General features: G+C 39.7%; 2 protein-coding genes across 2 annotated transcripts; both read left to right on the plus strand.

The window, feature by feature from the left end:
• Positions 1–3,980: 3,980 nt before the first annotated feature.
• LOC109481072 (signal peptide, CUB and EGF-like domain-containing protein 2) lies at positions 3,981–8,443 on the plus strand. Its single transcript, XM_019783545.1, has 10 exons — positions 3,981–4,131; positions 4,395–4,517; positions 4,751–4,873; positions 5,231–5,353; positions 5,595–5,717; positions 6,088–6,240; positions 6,532–6,585; positions 7,020–7,048; positions 7,489–7,632; positions 8,438–8,443. The coding sequence occupies exons 1-10, from the start codon at positions 3,981–3,983 to the stop codon at positions 8,441–8,443; spliced, it is 1,029 nt and encodes a 342-aa protein (XP_019639104.1).
• A 796-nt stretch (positions 8,444–9,239) lies between these two features.
• On the plus strand, positions 9,240–17,214 carry LOC109481107 (polycystic kidney disease protein 1-like 2). Its single transcript, XM_019783586.1, has 15 exons — positions 9,240–9,747; positions 9,915–10,033; positions 10,253–10,492; positions 10,608–10,817; positions 11,030–11,187; positions 11,488–11,666; positions 12,084–12,235; positions 12,651–12,777; positions 13,057–13,235; positions 13,397–13,511; positions 13,623–13,837; positions 14,102–14,276; positions 14,597–15,181; positions 15,392–15,628; positions 16,727–17,214. The coding sequence occupies exons 1-15, from the start codon at positions 9,240–9,242 to the stop codon at positions 17,167–17,169; spliced, it is 3,642 nt and encodes a 1,213-aa protein (XP_019639145.1). The 3' UTR covers positions 17,170–17,214.
• Positions 17,215–18,112: the final 898 nt, after the last annotated feature.

Raw genomic sequence — 18,112 nt, forward strand, 5'->3', positions numbered from 1 at the left:
ACGGCGACTGCTACCCGAAACATGCAACCTGTGAGGAACCTGACAACAGCACCGCCGTCTTTTACGACAAAGGTGACTCCTATTTTACGATGTTCCTCTATACATTGGATCTATACCCTTATGTATACCCTTCTATGTAAATATAAGTATTGAATCTCTCTTGCTATCCCTGTTTCTGTCTGTTTCTCACTTTCTTTCTTTCGTCTGCTTTGTCTATTTATCTGCCTAATTATATATATATATATATGTGTGTGTGTGTGTGTGTGTTTATTCACATTTACGTAATTCAATTGCATGTTATCATTGATTCTTTATATCTATGACGTATTGATGATAACAAATTAATGACTTGCCTCCTTTATCACAGATCCCTGTGACAGGTGGACGGCGTGGCTAAGTGGTGACACTCCAACCGGATTAGCAGACGGGGAAGTGCTATGTTCCTTCCTCCAGAGGACCCCGAGCCAGGTCTGCCCGGGACCTACACGTATCCAGGCCCGCGTTAGAGGCACGCAGCAGGAGGCAGGCATGACGGGCGAAGTGTTTGCTGCTTACGATGCGAGCGCGGGCTTCTGGTGCATTAACGCAGACCAAACTGATAACCGGTGCCTGGACTATGAAGTCCGCTTTTGCTGCCCGGCTTCTGGTAAGTACCATGTTGATAACCCCTGATGAAGACATGTATTACTAACTCCCCACACAACAGCAACTGAGGCATACCATCAAAGGATGCTAGAATAGGAAAAGGATTACACATTCAATTTGTCAAGTTTATATGAATCAAATAATTCAATTCACACACATTATGCAACAAGAGCGGAACTGGCTGAGCAAGGTTTAACAGCAACTATGTACCCAGCATTCGTTCGAGGAACATACGACAAACCATGAGGTGTTAGACGGATGTGGGCAGGTCTGGGTCATACTACTGGAGTATCATGACTACCAGTATGTTTTTCTACGTATAGGAAATGTGTGACTAATTTCAACTGTCCTTAAGTAACTGTCCGCAAATTCAGACATGCATTTTTCATCTCCCTTTTGTCTAAAGGTCAACGCTGCCCCGTACTGTGCCATCATCCAAACGGTGCCGTGAGCGGATCTAACTCCTACGGAGATGTGGTCACCTTCACGTGTAAACCAGGGTACGGTTTGGTCGGCGCCTCTTCGCTCTTCTGCCGGTCAAGTGGCACCTGGAGCGGACCTTTACCAATATGTGGTAAACATTCTGAATTAACGTCTGTAGAGAATTTCATGACCTTTGACTTCTCAGACACCTAGCACATTACATTTTTGGCTAGCTTGTATAATGTCATTTTGTTAATATTAATTGATGTTATTGATTGATTGTTACTGAATTTTACTCTCCAAAACCTGGCAAGTGATCATTCATCCTTTTTATGTAATATTGTTTAATGAGGTTATTAATTGACTTTAAATTTGCAAAGTTACATTAATGACGTTTACTGTATTATTATCATTATTATTATCATTAGATGCCAAATGTTAGTAAGATAACTTTTTTTAAAAATAATTCTAGAAGTGAATGTAAAGAGTTGTTTAATGTTTGTATTTTACAATGTATGAAAGAGGACACCGGGAAGATTAGCGGTTTTATTGTCACTAATCGGAGGTTTCTTAAATAAACAAATAGACATATATGCGCTACGACAGAGTTCATACATCTTAAATGCCAAGTGATACTGTTAGTGCGGTTTTATCGAACGTAATTAAAGACACTGAACAGGACAAGTTTGTGTGAATCAAGGAGGAAGGGAAATATGGTTTGGACTGACAACAATGTTCGGAAACAAAATGTATTAATCCATGTTCTAGTTCCACCGTGTCCACTGCTACAAGCTCCTGAAAACGGTGGAATGATTGGCAACTATCACTACCACGTGACCTTCACGTGTGACCTTGGATATGTCCTCGTCGGTAGCTCCCATTTGACCTGCCAAGCTGACTCCACATGGAGTGGGATCGTCCCAACCTGTACACGTAGGCTAAATCTTCTTCTAAAACAGATTAGCTTTTAATGGCCAAGAACGATGATATATTCAGAACCCATACGACAGACAATACCTAGCCAAAAACACATGTAAGTATGACAGGTGTCGTTTTAAAAGTACCCAAGGCATAGTCGAGGCAGAAGAAGTAACATCGGTAATGATCATGATGGTGACTCATCACAACAAGCATCTTCCCATCAAACGGTTTATTGTTAAAACGAAGCATAGGCTAAATTATGGCTTGTTGTACAAGAATTTATGCATTAAACCAGTTCTTAATGTGAGAATAAAAATGACATTAAAGGTTACCTAAGGTTAACAAATAGTTATTACATAATGGAAATATATATATATATATAGATAGATAGATAGATAGATATATAGATAGATATATAGATAGATATATAGATAGATATAGATAGATAGATAGATAGATAGATAGATAGAGAGAGAGAGAGAGAGAGATAGATAGATAGATAGATAGATAGATAGATAGATAGATAGATAGATAGATAGATAGATAGATAGATAGATAGATAGATAGATAGATGTTACCCAAGGTCGTCTTTTCCCCCAAACCGCTATCTGCACAGCTCTTTTTCCCTTTCCCGTACCAGGTGTCCAATGCCCAACGCTGCAGTCTCCTACAAACGGCGGTTCGAGTGGCGACAACTACTACCAGGACGTGATGAACTTCACCTGTGACTCTGGGTACCAACTTGACGGTTTGGCGTCCCTGACGTGTCAGGCAGACGGCACTTGGAGCGGCAGCGTTCCCAGTTGTACAGGTAAGGGTTCAATTCATTCATTCCTGTTCAAAAACATTTCAGGTGTCGTTTTAAAAGTACCCAAGGCATAGTCGAGGCAGAAGAAGTAACATCGGTAAAGATCATGATGGTGACTCATCACAACAAGCATCTTCCCATCAAACGGTTTATTGTTGAAACGAAGCATAGGCTAAATTATGGCTTGTTGTACAAGAATTTATGCATTAAACCAGTTCTTAATGTGAGAATAAAAATGACATTAAAGGTTACCTAAGGTTAACAAATAGAGGATATATAGACATCTTACTTACTAGTCTTTATTTTTATTTTAGTCGTTCAGTGTCCACTGCTCGAAGCTCCAGAAAACGGTGGAAAGACTGGCGACAATAATTTCTACCAGGCTGTGGTGACGTTCACCTGCGGCCCTGGATACGAGCTTGAGGGACTTCCCAGTTTGACCTGCCGAGCTGATGCCACATGGGATGGAAACGTCCCAACCTGCACAAGTAGGGAGGAAGTTCTCTTCCGACGAATATAACTACATCAATCAATGCTGATAGTTTCATTTTGAACTCATTTGTCTTGTGCTAGTTTATATATATTCTACCCGTCAGCACTGGTTGTGAAAGTTCCCTTTTGAAATCATCAGAAGTCTTAACGGTTTGTACTAATCAACATTTCTAAAAAATAAAGCCCGGCATATACATATATATGCACATTTTAAAATCTGATTTCAAACAAACTTCAGGAGTACAGTGTCCTGTGTTAGCTGCTCCTATGAATGGTGACTCGAGCGGCCCCAACTCTTACCAGGACGTGGTAGAGTTTACGTGTGACCCGGGGTATGTACTCGTAGGAGAGTCCAGGTCTACCTGCCAACCAGACGGAACATGGAGCAGTAACGTCCCGTCATGCAACGGTAAGATTTTGACCAATAAATAAAGAGTAATCCAGTTTTAGGAATTTCCAATGGTCAATGAAATTACCCTAGAACAAACTATATTTAGTTAAAAATAGGCGTTCAAAATCACCGATTCTGTGTTGTTTAATCTTTTCTTTGGAATGTAAAAATAAGATTGCAGAACGTTCAGGATTAATCGCAATTACGTAACACAAGTAACAATTGAACTAAACAACAATAACTAACGTCACTATCCTCATACTCAGCAATATGCTGAATGCAGGCATGATCGTATGCAGTATGCATCTGTATCTTTCAAATGCAGATATAGACGAATGTTCGGCTGCCGATCACGGAGGTTGTGCCCAGACTTGTACCAACGCTATCGGCAGCTTCTATTGTTCCTGCGAGCTTGGCTATAGTTTGAATACGGACGGATTTTTTTGTGACGGTGAGCAAATATAATTATATACCTCTCTTATATCTTATTGCACAGGAGAGATGCGTGAGTCATATTGATGTACAGCAAGCATATACTGTCTAGTATTTTGCTCCTTAGCATTCTTTTTTATTTTGCCTGATCTTCAAATAAAACTCTGACCAAAACCTATATCTCCATCGATTTCCTGCTTTTCTATGTGTGTTTGTCACTACAAGTCAAGTTAAGGTTATTTTTCCATACCCACGTATTTAACATTGATTGCTTTTGTACAGATATTGACGAATGCTCTACTGAAAATGGAGGATGTGACCAAACTTGTACCAACACTATCGGCAGCTTCTATTGTTCCTGCGAGCTTGGCTATAGTTTGAATACGGACGGATTTTTTTGTGACGGTGAGCAAATATATACCTCACTTATATCTTTTTGCACAGGAGAGATGCGTGAGTCATATTGATGTACAGACAGCATACTAGTATTTTGCTCCTTAGCATTCTTTTTGTTTTGCCTGCCCAAAGCCTATATCTCCATATCGATTTTCTGCTTTTTTATGTGTGTTTGTCACTACAAGTAAAATTGAGGTTATTTTTCCATACCCACGTATTTAACATCAATTGCTTTTGTACAGATATTGACGAATGCTCTACTGAAAATGGTGGATGTCAACAAACCTGCACCAATCTTATGGGAGGTTTCCAGTGCTCCTGCCAGGATGGATATGGCCTGAATAGCGACGGCATTACTTGTGAGGGTAGGTTTATTTCGTTATCAGTTTCTGTTGGCCTCCTGCAGTCTTCATCGGGATTTCTTGCACAGTGTTGAACACCATGTTTTATGCATAAAACGTCAAAAGAGGTAACTCTTCAACCCTAGAACCAATATGTATCGAGCTCTTAAATTCTCTTTTAGATGATATAATCAATGATATAAAGCTTAGCTCTAATTTACTCCACCAATGATAGTCAATATGGGAAGAGTCAGCACAAAATTAACTTCAAACTGCAGTTTCTTTATTTTGTGGAGGGCTTGAGATTCTTCAGGTTGGTACTTTTATTCATTTTTGGTCTTCAAATAAAACCTATATATGTACATCTGTTTCTATTTACAGACACCGATGAATGTGCTTCTGTGAACAGCGGCTGTGACCAGATCTGTACCAACACTATCGGCAGCTTCTACTGTTCCTGTGAGCCTGGCTATAGTTTCAGTGGCAATGGTTTTTTGTGTGACGGTACGTTAGCAAATATTGTCTTACCTGTCTTACACCGTATTGTAGAGGATAGACCTGAGTTAAGCTACGCGAGTTACATGTTGATGTACAGACAGCATATTTTGCTCATTTCTGCCTGCTGAAACACAGAAAATACATTTTTGTCTTTAGTTATTTCTTCCTTTTTTGTTTGTTTGTTTTTGTTACTACGAGTAAAGGTATTTTTTATGCCTATGTATTGATATTACTTGTTTTTGCACAGACGATGACGAATGCTCCAGTGGAAACGGTGGTTGTGAACAAACTTGCACCAATCTTATCGGGAGTTTCGAGTGCTCCTGCCAGGATGGATATGCTCTGAGTAGTGACGGCCTTACGTGTGACGGTATTGACTGCATAATGTTGAACACATTATACATCATATGTCTAAGGATGATGAACCCTGAACCCTAGAACCAATTCCTAAATCGACTTTTTAAAGCCTATTTTTATACTCAAGGACAAGGATAGAGTCAATACGATCAAGTTTAGCTCTTATATTATTCCCTAACTGTAGCCAAGATTAGGGTCAACACGATCTTTTTTATCTAATTTACTAATATTATTATCAATCTGATTTAATCGATTATTCTCCAGGTTGCTACTTTAATTCAAACGGAGAACTTTAAGCAAAACATGTATTTGTTTATCTGGTTCGTAAACTTACATGCAACGTAAAACTTCAAATAAAACACACATTTGTGTATCTGGTTCAGACGTGAATGAGTGTGCTTCTGCGAACGGTGGCTGTGAGCAGACTTGTACGAACAACATCGGGAGTTTCCAGTGTTCCTGTGGGGATGGCTACAGTCTGAATGGCAATGGCTTCACTTGTGATGGTAAGCATATATTTGTTTTGGGGTTGTTTTGTATATACAAATGATGAGTTTAGTGCTGCCGTTTTAGACAGATTCCTTGACCGAATGATATTGATACATTTTTTTTACAAAATGACTGCTTAAAAGCACGTCTTTGTTGATTTACAAAGTTTGTATCTAACAAATGCATTTATTGTAACAATTTAACTCGACCCATGTCGTCTAGATCAATCCCATTAGACGAAGAGTTTTTCAATAGTTTCTAGATTTTTCAAAAGATTTCATACAATCTTACTTTTCTTGAAGAAAAAAAAATCCCTGAAACCGTGTACCATGTTACAGATGCTTATGGGTTCGACGAAGCTGAGGTCACAACAAAGGCTGCTACGTCGACAGGTCAGGCTAATAAATACACCTTTATTTATTGCTCCACAAAGCCTTTATTGCTCCTCCAGCATATGATTGAACATAAAACATTCCTAATTTCTACACTAGGAATTGTAAGTGGCAAATAACGTTTAAAGTAGCATCCACTACTTTTCGTTAGTGACTATCTGTCACAGATTCCGCCAGTCACTGATTAAATGTAGTGCATGTCATTGAAGCGTTATTTGAACATTTTTTTTAGTTGCCTGAGTCGTGAAGAACATTTCCGTGTGTAACTCTTTACCTGGAAAGGAGTATCTAACCATCGACGTAGTTCTAGTCACCATTACAAACGTTTTACCAAGGAATTTGAATTTAATTTCATAAGTTGATATTGATAATATTGAACTTCATGGGCAATATGTTATAAGATATAACAACACTCCATTCTTGTTGTTTTGCAGATCCTAAGCTAACAACTGACGCACCGACAGTACCGACAACATCAAGCGGTACATGTATGTATAAAGCAAAAACTACACTGAGCTAAGAAATCGGTATCTCTCAGCTTGCTATTCACTAAACACTGATATTTGTAAGATTCAGTGGTGACAATAATGCTCTTTTTCGAGCTTTTCCTTTTGTGTATTGAGTGAGCTTAATCCACATGAGATAATTTTGTTCCAAGGTTAATCCATATGTTATCATTTTGTTCCTTGTCTAATCAGTTCAAGGCAGCGACATGGATGATTTGTCCACTCCTGACACCATGATTAGACCTCTCCAAGAGGTATTTTTGTTTGGTTGTTTGTTTCACTGGTTATGTTAGACATGTGTTTATCAATGTTTTTTTATGGTTCATTCGTGGAACGTATCAATACAGTGTACGTCCACAAATCAATGGAAAGATGACTTTTCTTCTCTCTTGTGCAGATGGAACGTCTAAAGGATCTGATAGACCAACCCACCGACGAAGAGATATCCATAGAGAACGTGATTGGAGTTGTTGCAGAGATTAACAATTTAATCCAGCTCGATACGACTAAAGTATCCACGGACGGAGTTCCACCCGAACTGGTAAGTTGTACTACAGATTGGAAATAATTATGTTTATCTTGGCGGGAGAAATACATATTGTTTTTTGCTCAGTTTCTTCCTCTTCACCTTCTCAAAACAAATAAGGTCTACGACCTGGACCAGACAGAGTTGTATAGGCTGCTCACCATACATTATATCTGAATGTGTCTCAGTAACAATAAATAGCGCAGTAGTTTGGTTAACTAGAACATATGAAGGTAAACATATTGTATTTGCTTTGCAAATGTTACCTTTCTAGTTCAAGTTTCAAATTTACCTCAATGTGTTGGGTAAAGGTTAAAAAGAATGAATCAAACACAGGTTACGGTTCATTCTGATATCAGTTTCGCCAATTTCTTTTTTTGTATTATTTTACGGAGAAGTTATCTTCCTCAATGGACCATATTAGACTAATTAATTAACGCTGATAACCCTGCCTACTTTCCCAACAGGAGGAGGGCATAGCTCTTTTGAGCAAGTCTTCAGAACTCATAAGATCTTCTCAAGGCGTAACACTTTCAACAATGGAGACAGCGAATAATGGTACATGGGGCAAATGTATCAGAACGACCTGCATGCACTAGCCTATTCTTGCCATATGACTCCCAACATTCATGCGATATACGATGATTATGTTTTATTACGCAGTGAAGCTTAATAAAAGACGTGTATAACCAGGAGGTAAAAGACACAAAAGAAGAGTTTGATTTATCCACACTTTCGGCTACATGTATACAACACCAGTATAGTATTAGTCAAGACATGCCACTGGTTGTTATAACCGTATGGTCCTAAACTGTTTCAGCTGTGACACAAACCGTATCCAGTGTAGTTCAAAATCTGCCAGCTGGAACCCCCACCATTCTTGACAACTCATCGCCTTTATTTAAGATGGACATCATTGATGTCAACTCGGTGGACGTGTCTCCTAAACAACAGCTGAAAAACATAAAGGACCAGCAAAGGACATCTGAGCAGAAGGTCGGTAGTAAACTTTACAACCTGTTTATTTTACTTAGCCTCCTTGTGGTGGCCTTGGCCATTGTATCATTTCCGTCTGGTTAATCTTAAAAAATGCCTACTTATAAATGGAACATGCTCACAACCCTTTATCAGACAAAGAAAAATGTGTTTTTCGATCTAGGCAGCTAGAATACTATCAGTTTGCCTTCCCATCAAGATTCTATCGCGGAACTGTGAATTGTTCCATCATGCGTATATTTATATTCAATGCACAGTTTCGTAAAAATGCGTTGTCCTTGGTGGACACCATTGAGCGAACAGCAGACAGTCTTCTGGCTATGTTGCCGGACACCGAAGACTACGTGAAGACGTTTGAAAACGACGACGTCATCGTCACTGTTGTAAGGTCTACTAAGAATCAAACAGTGACACTTCAGGGTGGTGAAGTCAGCGTGTCAGTATCTCTCACGCATTGTGCTTCACATGGGGGTATAGATGCCAAGGTTAGTGGTTTGGCTATCCTGCAGCCATTGTCCGTATTTGTATTCCTTGTAGTCTACGTTTCATGTAAATAGAAAACTAAGACAATCGAATACCGCAGGACTTTTCAATAATATAGTCTTTTTCTGTTTTAGATGACTCTGATGGAAAAGAACCTGTTTGCCTGGAATGCATCTACCTTCGGGAAAAACATCACCACACCAGTGACGAGGTTCTCTTTTGGACATCGACGCCCTGACGGCTGCTCTATGCAGATGAACCTCTCGAACCCTATCTCATTTGAGTCTACTGAACAATCAAGACGTCAGAAACGTGGCATTCGTGAACGTGGCTTTATTGGGACACATTCAGCACTGGGGGACATCAGCGTTGAGCAGAACAGCAACGTGACGACGGCTCTCCGTGCGTTTGACATACCAGCTGATTCCGCTGTCGTTGTGATGCAGTTGTCTTGGTGGGATCACGCCGCTGTCTTCCGTGTGTTCTTCCGGTACGATACGCCTCCAACAGAGGAGCTGTATGATGACATGGTGATAGTTCAGGAAGAAGACATTTTTCTGGCTTGGCATCGAGGCACAAAGAGCACGCGAACATTTACTCCAAATATCCAGAGACGGCGGGGGAGACTTTATATTTGGGTACAGAAATCAGGTAAAGATGTCATAGCAAGAATGCGTAATACTATATTCATTTGCAGACGACAAAGATTATCCACTAGACCCGTTATGATACATTTATTTTGTTCTATCTAAAATTACAATGTGATGATTGTTTTAATTTCGATGGTAACATGTTGTCCAACATCTCTTTGAACATAGGAACCCCCACCTTTCTGCAAACTGCACCTTTTCCCAAAGATTACGTACTTCAGGCAGCAACAGTGAGCTGTCTCAGCTGGGATCATACACTGGAGAAATGGCAAGACGCCGACTGTGAGGTGAGGTTTTCTGACTCATATGAAGTCATGATTTGTGCACTGATGTCTCAAATATTATGCAAATGCATTAGCCACCCATTGAGGTTTTGAAACAGAAAAAAATGCACAAATCAGCAAGTAAGCACGTACTCTCTTTGCTTCTTGAAAAACGTTGGAAACTCCAGTGGTCTGGTGCTGGAAATCTCCTTAAATGTCTGTTTTATACTTTGTTGGAATCAGGTCCATGTGGATATACCAGATAGTTCCCTCACGTGTAGCTGCAACGTTCCTACACCGAAGGCTGCTATTGCAATTGGTGGCTCCGTGCACTTCCTTCCAAATTCTATTGATTTAGACAGCATCTTCAAAGATCCGGATATCCTAAATGACAACAAACTTGTTTTCTGCACGATTATCATCGTGTGGGCTCTGTACTTCGTATTGATGATTATATTCAACGTAGACTTTCAGCGTCTTCGAGTGAGTATATCTAATTTTTTCGGAGTTTGTAATCTCTATGTCACATTAGCATTTTATTCAGGTATGGCTTTCTTCCAGTTAATTCCAATTCCTTTTTGTTGTGTACCAGAAACAGACAAAGGTAAATCCAGCAAATCCTGGCAGTACGAAGCTATTACCACTGCTGTCCGTCCTCCCTCCGGACAGGATGCCAGCCCCATATCTGTACCAGATCACCGTCTCCACCGGCTCTATGTTTGGTGCTGGCACGTCGGCCCGAATTGGGTTTCAAATATTCGGATCAAAGAGCAAAACCGCAGTCAAGATGCTGAACCCGGGCGGAGAAGTAAGTTTGACATACTGTTGTAACTGCACGCTGTTCACACTTTGTCATTTCTAGTGTGTGTTCTCTCTTGAATTTCACTTCAAAGTGCAAGGCCGATCGGTGGACAAGTTATCCATATCCTATTAGAAGTAAAAGCCATGACTTGATAGAATTAAATGGTACCTATTTCATAACAATAACCTTAAAATGTTTAAACACCAACTGTTATGCAGTCCTTGCTACGGGGTGGTATTTATGACGTCATCATGCCCCTGAAGACGTCACTAGGACATCTGGAGCTGCTGCAAATCTGGCACGACAACACCGGTGTGGATGAAGCTTCGTGGTTTCTGAGGCACATCATCGTTAAGGATCTGCAAACAGAGGAAGTGTAAGATGCATCGATGAAACATTTTTGGAGTGCTCTATAGCCGTATGGTTTACAGTTCATAGAAATGATTAACGAAATTGACAACTGTGTGTTTTGGTGTACAAACGTTTTTATGTACAAACCAACTAAAATATTATCACATTTAACAGTTTGCATTCTAGACGTGTATAATTCCATGAATACACCCTAATAAATCTCATCTCGTGATCGCGTTTGCCCAATGATAATTCAGTCCTCAATTGAATCTTTGTGAAATAAAATAATTCACCTGCAATTCGGTTTTTTCTTTGTCGTTTGAAGTTACCAGTTTATCTGTTATGACTGGCTGTCTGGAGACCGAGGTGACTTCCAGGTTCAGAAAGTTCTACACGTGGCGACCCGGGAACAGTTGGACTGCTTCAGTAGTCTGTTCCGAGAGAACACGGACGCCATGTTCTACAATCAGCATTTGTGGACATCTCCCTTTGTGTCACCTGAAGGTATTTTTGCATTGGACCTTGAGATATTTTTTAAAAAAGGTTTTTGAAAAAGTTGCTTAGTTTTCACAACCTAATGGAACATGGCAATAAATTTGTCTATTTGTCATACAGATGATAACATATTTAGTCGTTTAGATAGTTTTATTAGTGTCTTTCAAACATTAGTACCTACCGGATAACGACGTCCCATGGATAGGACGTAAAATTGATGTTCTTCGATTGAGAAAAGCCACACCTCAAGTACGTTAAAGATCCCACCAATCGAGAGAGTAGGGGTCTTTCTCGGTGTGAGTGGTACGAATCTTACAGTATGGTGACATGCCCAGGTTGGCATCTTGAAAAGGCTTTAGCCACCTGTAATGTCAATCCTTCCGCAAATGTGATACTTTTCATAAATTAAACAAAAACTATTTGTAGGATCCAGCTTCACCAAGTCAGAACGCCTGTCCTGTTGCTGTGCTGTCTTCAGCAGCATCATGTTGTCCAACGCCATGTGGCACAAAAGTGACGAGGGCTTCGTGACCGAGAACACCGTGTATGATCTGGGGTTTGTACAGATCACCCTACAGGTAAGGGAACGTCAATTTTTATGGACAGTGAAGCGGATTATTACAAAGGTCAGCACAGGCAGACTAAAGCTAATAACAGCTAACCCACAGAAAGTAAAGACGGTCGACGTAATAGCGAATGTAAATGACCCAAAGACCTAAAATCATTCTTCATAATCTCAATTCGTCCAGCAGGCCGCTTTCTAATGAGGTCATGAGACAAGAAGTAAAGTTAAGTTGAAGTTTACAGTTTAGATATGTCCATCTTTCTGAAGTTTATCTTGACAGTTATGCGCATTGACAAGAAACGTGGGAATGATATTGCACACAGATGTAACGTACGTAGTACATACTAGTAGGTTATAATTACATATGATGACATCCGCTGTGCTAGCTTCCACATGTTAAACTTTGTGCTATCTTATATGTACCCAAGGAGCTGTACGTCAGTCTCATGACTGTCGTTATGGTGTTACCGGTTGCCATGGTGCCGGCTAAACTGTTCCGGATGGAGAGAACAACCTCAATAACGGCTCCGGGAATTAGGCGTAGCTCCAACTATGGTATTATTCATCTCATTCAAAATGTATAAATATATTGTTGTATACGTGTATTTGCATATACCTGTATATAAAAAAATATGGGCATCTCGCAATTTCGTGGGACAGAAATGAAAACATCCATTCTATTTTGCTAAGATTTTATATCAGGTGTCCACAAATAACATGTTACCCTAACACCTTATGGTTTTAATGTTTTAGTTTCAGTGAGGTCGTGGCTTTATCAACAACAAATATCAAACTTACACCCTGTTTCTTTCTTATTCTTAGGGTTGTTGAGAGAGCGACTGTCCCGTTGGTCGAAGTGTATGGCCTGGTTACTAGTGGCGTTGGTTTCCGTCGTCTCGTCGTTCTTTGTGATCCTGTACAGTCTGGACTGGGGTAGAGAGAAGAGTGAGGCCTGGCTAAAGGCGTTCTTTGTTTCATTTGGATTGTCCAGCCTGGTCGCCGAGACTAGCCAGGTAAATTTTTATCATTCAGTTTTCGTCAGAACTTTCGATGCACAATTCTAAAATTGCAACCTGTTTTATTGCATCGGAAGAAGTCAGGTCACGTATCTACATCCTTGCAAATGACGTTTTCAATGCCACAGCTAATGATGGCATCAATAATATGCCCGCAGATATTGGTCTTGGCGACTGTTTTTGCCATGATTTGTAACCAGAGGTCCACCGACAAGCAGAAGACGTACAGTATCAACAAAGAGGAACTCCACGTGCGCCTCTGGGGCAAGAAAGGTAAGCGTTAATACCTTAATGTTATTGGTGACCATTCCTTAGCTAGGTGCTGCTTCAAAAGCACTGTGCTTGTTCTCATCAATGTATTATTTACAATGTTTTAACTTTCAGCTCCTAAGAAGGTATACCCACCCAGTGCTGCATCTGCAGAAAGGATGAAAATAAAAAACGAACAACGTCGGAAGTTCTTTCACGTGTTCAAGGATTATATCCTCCTGTTCCTATTTGCCGTGGTTCTGTTCTTCGTCAGCCATCACAACAAAGACCCGTTTGCTTTCCACGCATCGCAGACGCTGTCCGGCACCATTCTAGAAGATCACGACTCGGTAGGCAACTTTCGTAACTTTTAGAATATATCTAGAATATTGTTCTGTTATATTGCATGTAACTTATCCCTGATACTTTGAAGGAATGAGGAAGTACATTTGTAAAGTGTTTTTTTGTGAATTTTTTGTTCAACCTGTTATTATGTTACCTTCCACCAAGAGCTTATCTGAGCTGAACCTTTGCTACAGTGACGAACAGGATCGTTATGAAAGCTACCTGTTATCTTTTCACATTCACAAGTCTTGCGTTTGGTTTTGTCACAGATCACCACTGCTGACGAGTTCTGGACCTGGACTGAGGACATCCTCCTGCCTGTTTTGTACCCGTCGTTCTGGTACAATGGGTGGAAGATGAAGTACCTGGACCGACAGTTTCCACTTTATACTGAAGCGTTCAAAATCGGCCCGCCACTCCTCACTCAAGTCAGGGAGGAACCAGGTGAAAATCATGGCCTTTTCTTTTGCTCCATGATTACATGATTGGATATTTACTGTACTATAAATTATGGAAAATTTAAAATAATCTACCTATGGCTCAGTTATAAATGTATGTCCCAAATATTTGGACCTAATAACCATTTGTTATCTGAGAAACAAAAAAATTGAACTTCTCTTTTCCGTATTGGGGCAACCTTATCGTGAGTTACGTTCATTCACATTGTAGACTGTACTAGCCTAAGAGGCAATACATGTAGACACTTTGTACGTTTGGAAAGAATCTAGTGTCGCGGGCGTTAAATCATTTCCTACTCCATGCAGATGCCATGGCAACAGACCGCTCTCAAAATGGATGGATGGTTGCAAAGGGAAATGGTTCATCAGCATGTTGGCAGTTCAATGTCACGGGTATGATGCCACCCAATTCAGACTGTGCCTCAAAATACTCCATGGAGCTCCCGGACCTCCTAGGTTTGGCAAAAGCAGTATTCTCCGACCTTCAGAGAAACGACTGGATCGACAAATACACAGACTATCTGGTTCTGGAACTGTCTCTGTACTACCCGGCACAAAAACTGTTCAGCAGCCTGAGACTGACGGTAAAACAGGAAGATATCGGTCATCTTTCTACATCTGCAACTGTGGAAACATACAGGCTGTTTCAGTACGAAAATGCCTCTAATGATATCGTCACTTTGATCTCCTATATCATTTTGCTGGTTTTGTTTGTGGCTAATCTCGTCAAAGAAGTGATCACCATGAAGAAGGAGGGAAGGAAGTTCTTCAGAAAAATGTGGAACATCTTAGCCCTAGCAAGCATAATTGGATCTGCAGCTGCCATGTGCATCTTTGGAATAAGGTACCAATCTGCATCCGCAGCACTGAACACATTGGTCGAGGCAACAGGTAAATGGCAGAGTATCACATTTTACATTTTTTCAGAATTGTCTGTTATTAAATTGAAAGGTAAAACAGTATTGAGTAAATTGTATGTGCAGCTTCAACTACATATTGTCTACAACATCATAATCTATGTGTTGGAAAGGATGACTCTATGGCTTTCACAGTAACTACGTTTTATCATCAGCCATCTTTGTCCGAACTCTCATTTTGTAGGTGAACTTGGAATAGATCATTTTGTCGACTTAAGCCCAACTTTCTGGTGGGATGAAATCTTCAAGACCGTGTTGGCCATGGTAGTGTTTATTACTACACTGTCGCTACTCCAAGTCGTTCGCTTCAGCAAGACCGTCGCCAGTTTCATCGCCCTGCCGGGTGTCATGAAGAACGACTTGATCGGCTTCTCAGTCATCAGCACTATAGCCTTCATGGCGTTCAGCACTTCAGGTAAGAGTTTGTTCAAGTAATATGTTCTCAAAGAAGTTTAAAAGACGCCATTCCCTTGCCTGTTTATGACATTAGTCTTTTCGTTATCTAAATGGCTTAGTTTTCCCGAAATGACATAGAATGGCCATATATGTACGTCAATGATGCTCTTTAGGCGTTTTTGAAATAGTTTTTTTTACTGGTCATCTATTAGTTTTGGGTGTGTAATCGTTGTATTTCACGCCAGGTCTTTGTTACTGTTGAACTATTGTAAGTAAGATATTTCATTTTGACCGCAGGAATGCTGGTGTTCGGGACCCATATGAAGGCTTACACCGATGTGTTGCACGCCAACTTTGCCTTATTTGAGATGTTGTTGGGCAGGTATGGATACCCATTGTCTTTATTATATTGCAACTAATCGCTTGAATGCTGTCTCTTCTCTCATTCTAATAGTCGTTTATCCAAGAACGCACATAAAGATGGTATGTAAAAACGACAAGCTAATGCTGTCAGCAACGTTTCAACTTGATGATACTTTTTTTTCAGATTCTTTGCCGAGGAAATCTTAGAATCGAACCGCTATGTGGGCCCCATCTTCTTTACCATTTTCATGATACTCATCTTTATACTACTCGTCAACCTCCTGGTGACCATCATCTGTGATGCTATTGCTTCTGGGGCCTACATTGCCGATGAACATGACCAAGAACTGGCTGACTATATTTGGAAAAGCTTCCAGGGAGTGTTTGGGATTTATGTTCCTCCACCAGAAGATGTGACAACAGGTAAATAAATTCACTTTGATGGTTAAGCTGTATTTAGGAGATCTTTTTAGACTTTTGGGTTACTTTGAGTTTAAATACGAAAGGATTTGTGTTTGTTTTTCCAAAACTAAGCATCTTTGTTATGGAATAGGTGAATGGAATGTGCTTTATCTTATGCAACGTAGAGACACGACTTGCTCGAACATTGCATTCGATACTTTTGATCCATATTCTAAGTAACCCATTGAGATCACGCGAGGTCACGTTAAAACACTATTCCTGATAGGAAATATCTAATCAGCAAATACAATTTCATACACTCTTGTAATTTATAGTATTTCTCACTTATCATTTGCAGATGAACTGAAAGAAATCGAGGTTAAAGCAACGTTGCAAATGATCGAAGACTCTTTAAATGAAACCTTGGACATCACAAGTTCAATTTGGCCATACGACACAAAAGACGATCCTTCGTCTTCATCTGATGTCAGAGAGCAAATTGAAAGTCTCCTGAAGGCTCACAAAGAAGGCATGGTCAGATATGTAGAAGCACAGAACGAGAACAAACGTCGAGTTGAAGCCACACTGAAGAGGAAACTGGCTGAGAGGAGGAAGAAAACACAGACGAAACCCGATGAGGAGAAGAAGACCATGGCTCAGAGTGCTCAAGAGCTGGTAGAACAACATGCTGCCGACGAGAAACGGCTGGAACACCAACAGATGATGAACAGACGTCTGTTCCAGAGCAAACTTCGTCAGAAGATGGCAGCGCGGCGCATGTTTAAAAGAGATGTAAAGTAATAGGCTTTATTGTGACTTGCAGTCTTGCGTCGTTATTGTCGTTAAGCCCCCCCCATCAGATCTTTGATTGATCCCTACTGTAAATAGCATAATTATTTTGTTACCATGATAAAGCGAACATATTTCAATGTGCATTGAAATGTACCCATATGAAATCATTTGAAATGTATATATGGTATAAGATTACATAAGTTGCTTCAGTGTGCCCATCAAGATACTTATTGCTATAAATGTAATCAACTATGACATTACTTATGACAAAATATGAGTGATATGAAAAAAATGAAAAAAAATTGCATCTATTTTCAACCGTATATAAGACCTGCCAGGACCGTTGCATGTATGAAATGAACGTGTATATATTTTCTGTAATAATGCGATATTGATATTAAATTGAGACTACATTTTTCATCATTTTAAAGTTTGACATGTTTTTTCTTATGAAATTATGCGTTACGATATAACTTGTATCTCTGTTCTTCAAAATCTATATAGTGATAAGTAATAGTTATTGAGCTTTTGTAAAAATGAATTAGCTCACGCATAATATAAGATTATGAAGTTGCTTTAGTATGACCATCAAGAACCTCACTGCTGTAAATAGCATTCAAATTATAATCAATCATGACATAACTTATGAAAACATATGAATGATGGAAAATAATCTGAAAAATTAAAAATATGGCATTTATTTGCAACCGTTTATAAAACCTGCCACGACCGTTGCATGTATGGAATGAACATATGTTCTATAACGATATGATATTGATATTATATTGATATATCTTTTTTATCATTTTAAAGGTTTTTCTTTCTTATGAAATTGTGCATAATGATATAACTTGTATCTCTGTTCTTCAAATCGATATAGTGATAAGTTAAAAGTTGCTGAGTATTTTGTGAAAACAAATCAGACATACCAATAAAAACCAGCATGCTAAAC

The sequence above is a fragment of the Branchiostoma belcheri genome, unplaced genomic scaffold (assembly GCF_001625305.1).
Source record: "Branchiostoma belcheri isolate BF01 breed outbred unplaced genomic scaffold, Haploidv18h27 scaffold54, whole genome shotgun sequence".
NCBI lineage: Eukaryota > Metazoa > Chordata > Leptocardii > Amphioxiformes > Branchiostomatidae > Branchiostoma > Branchiostoma belcheri.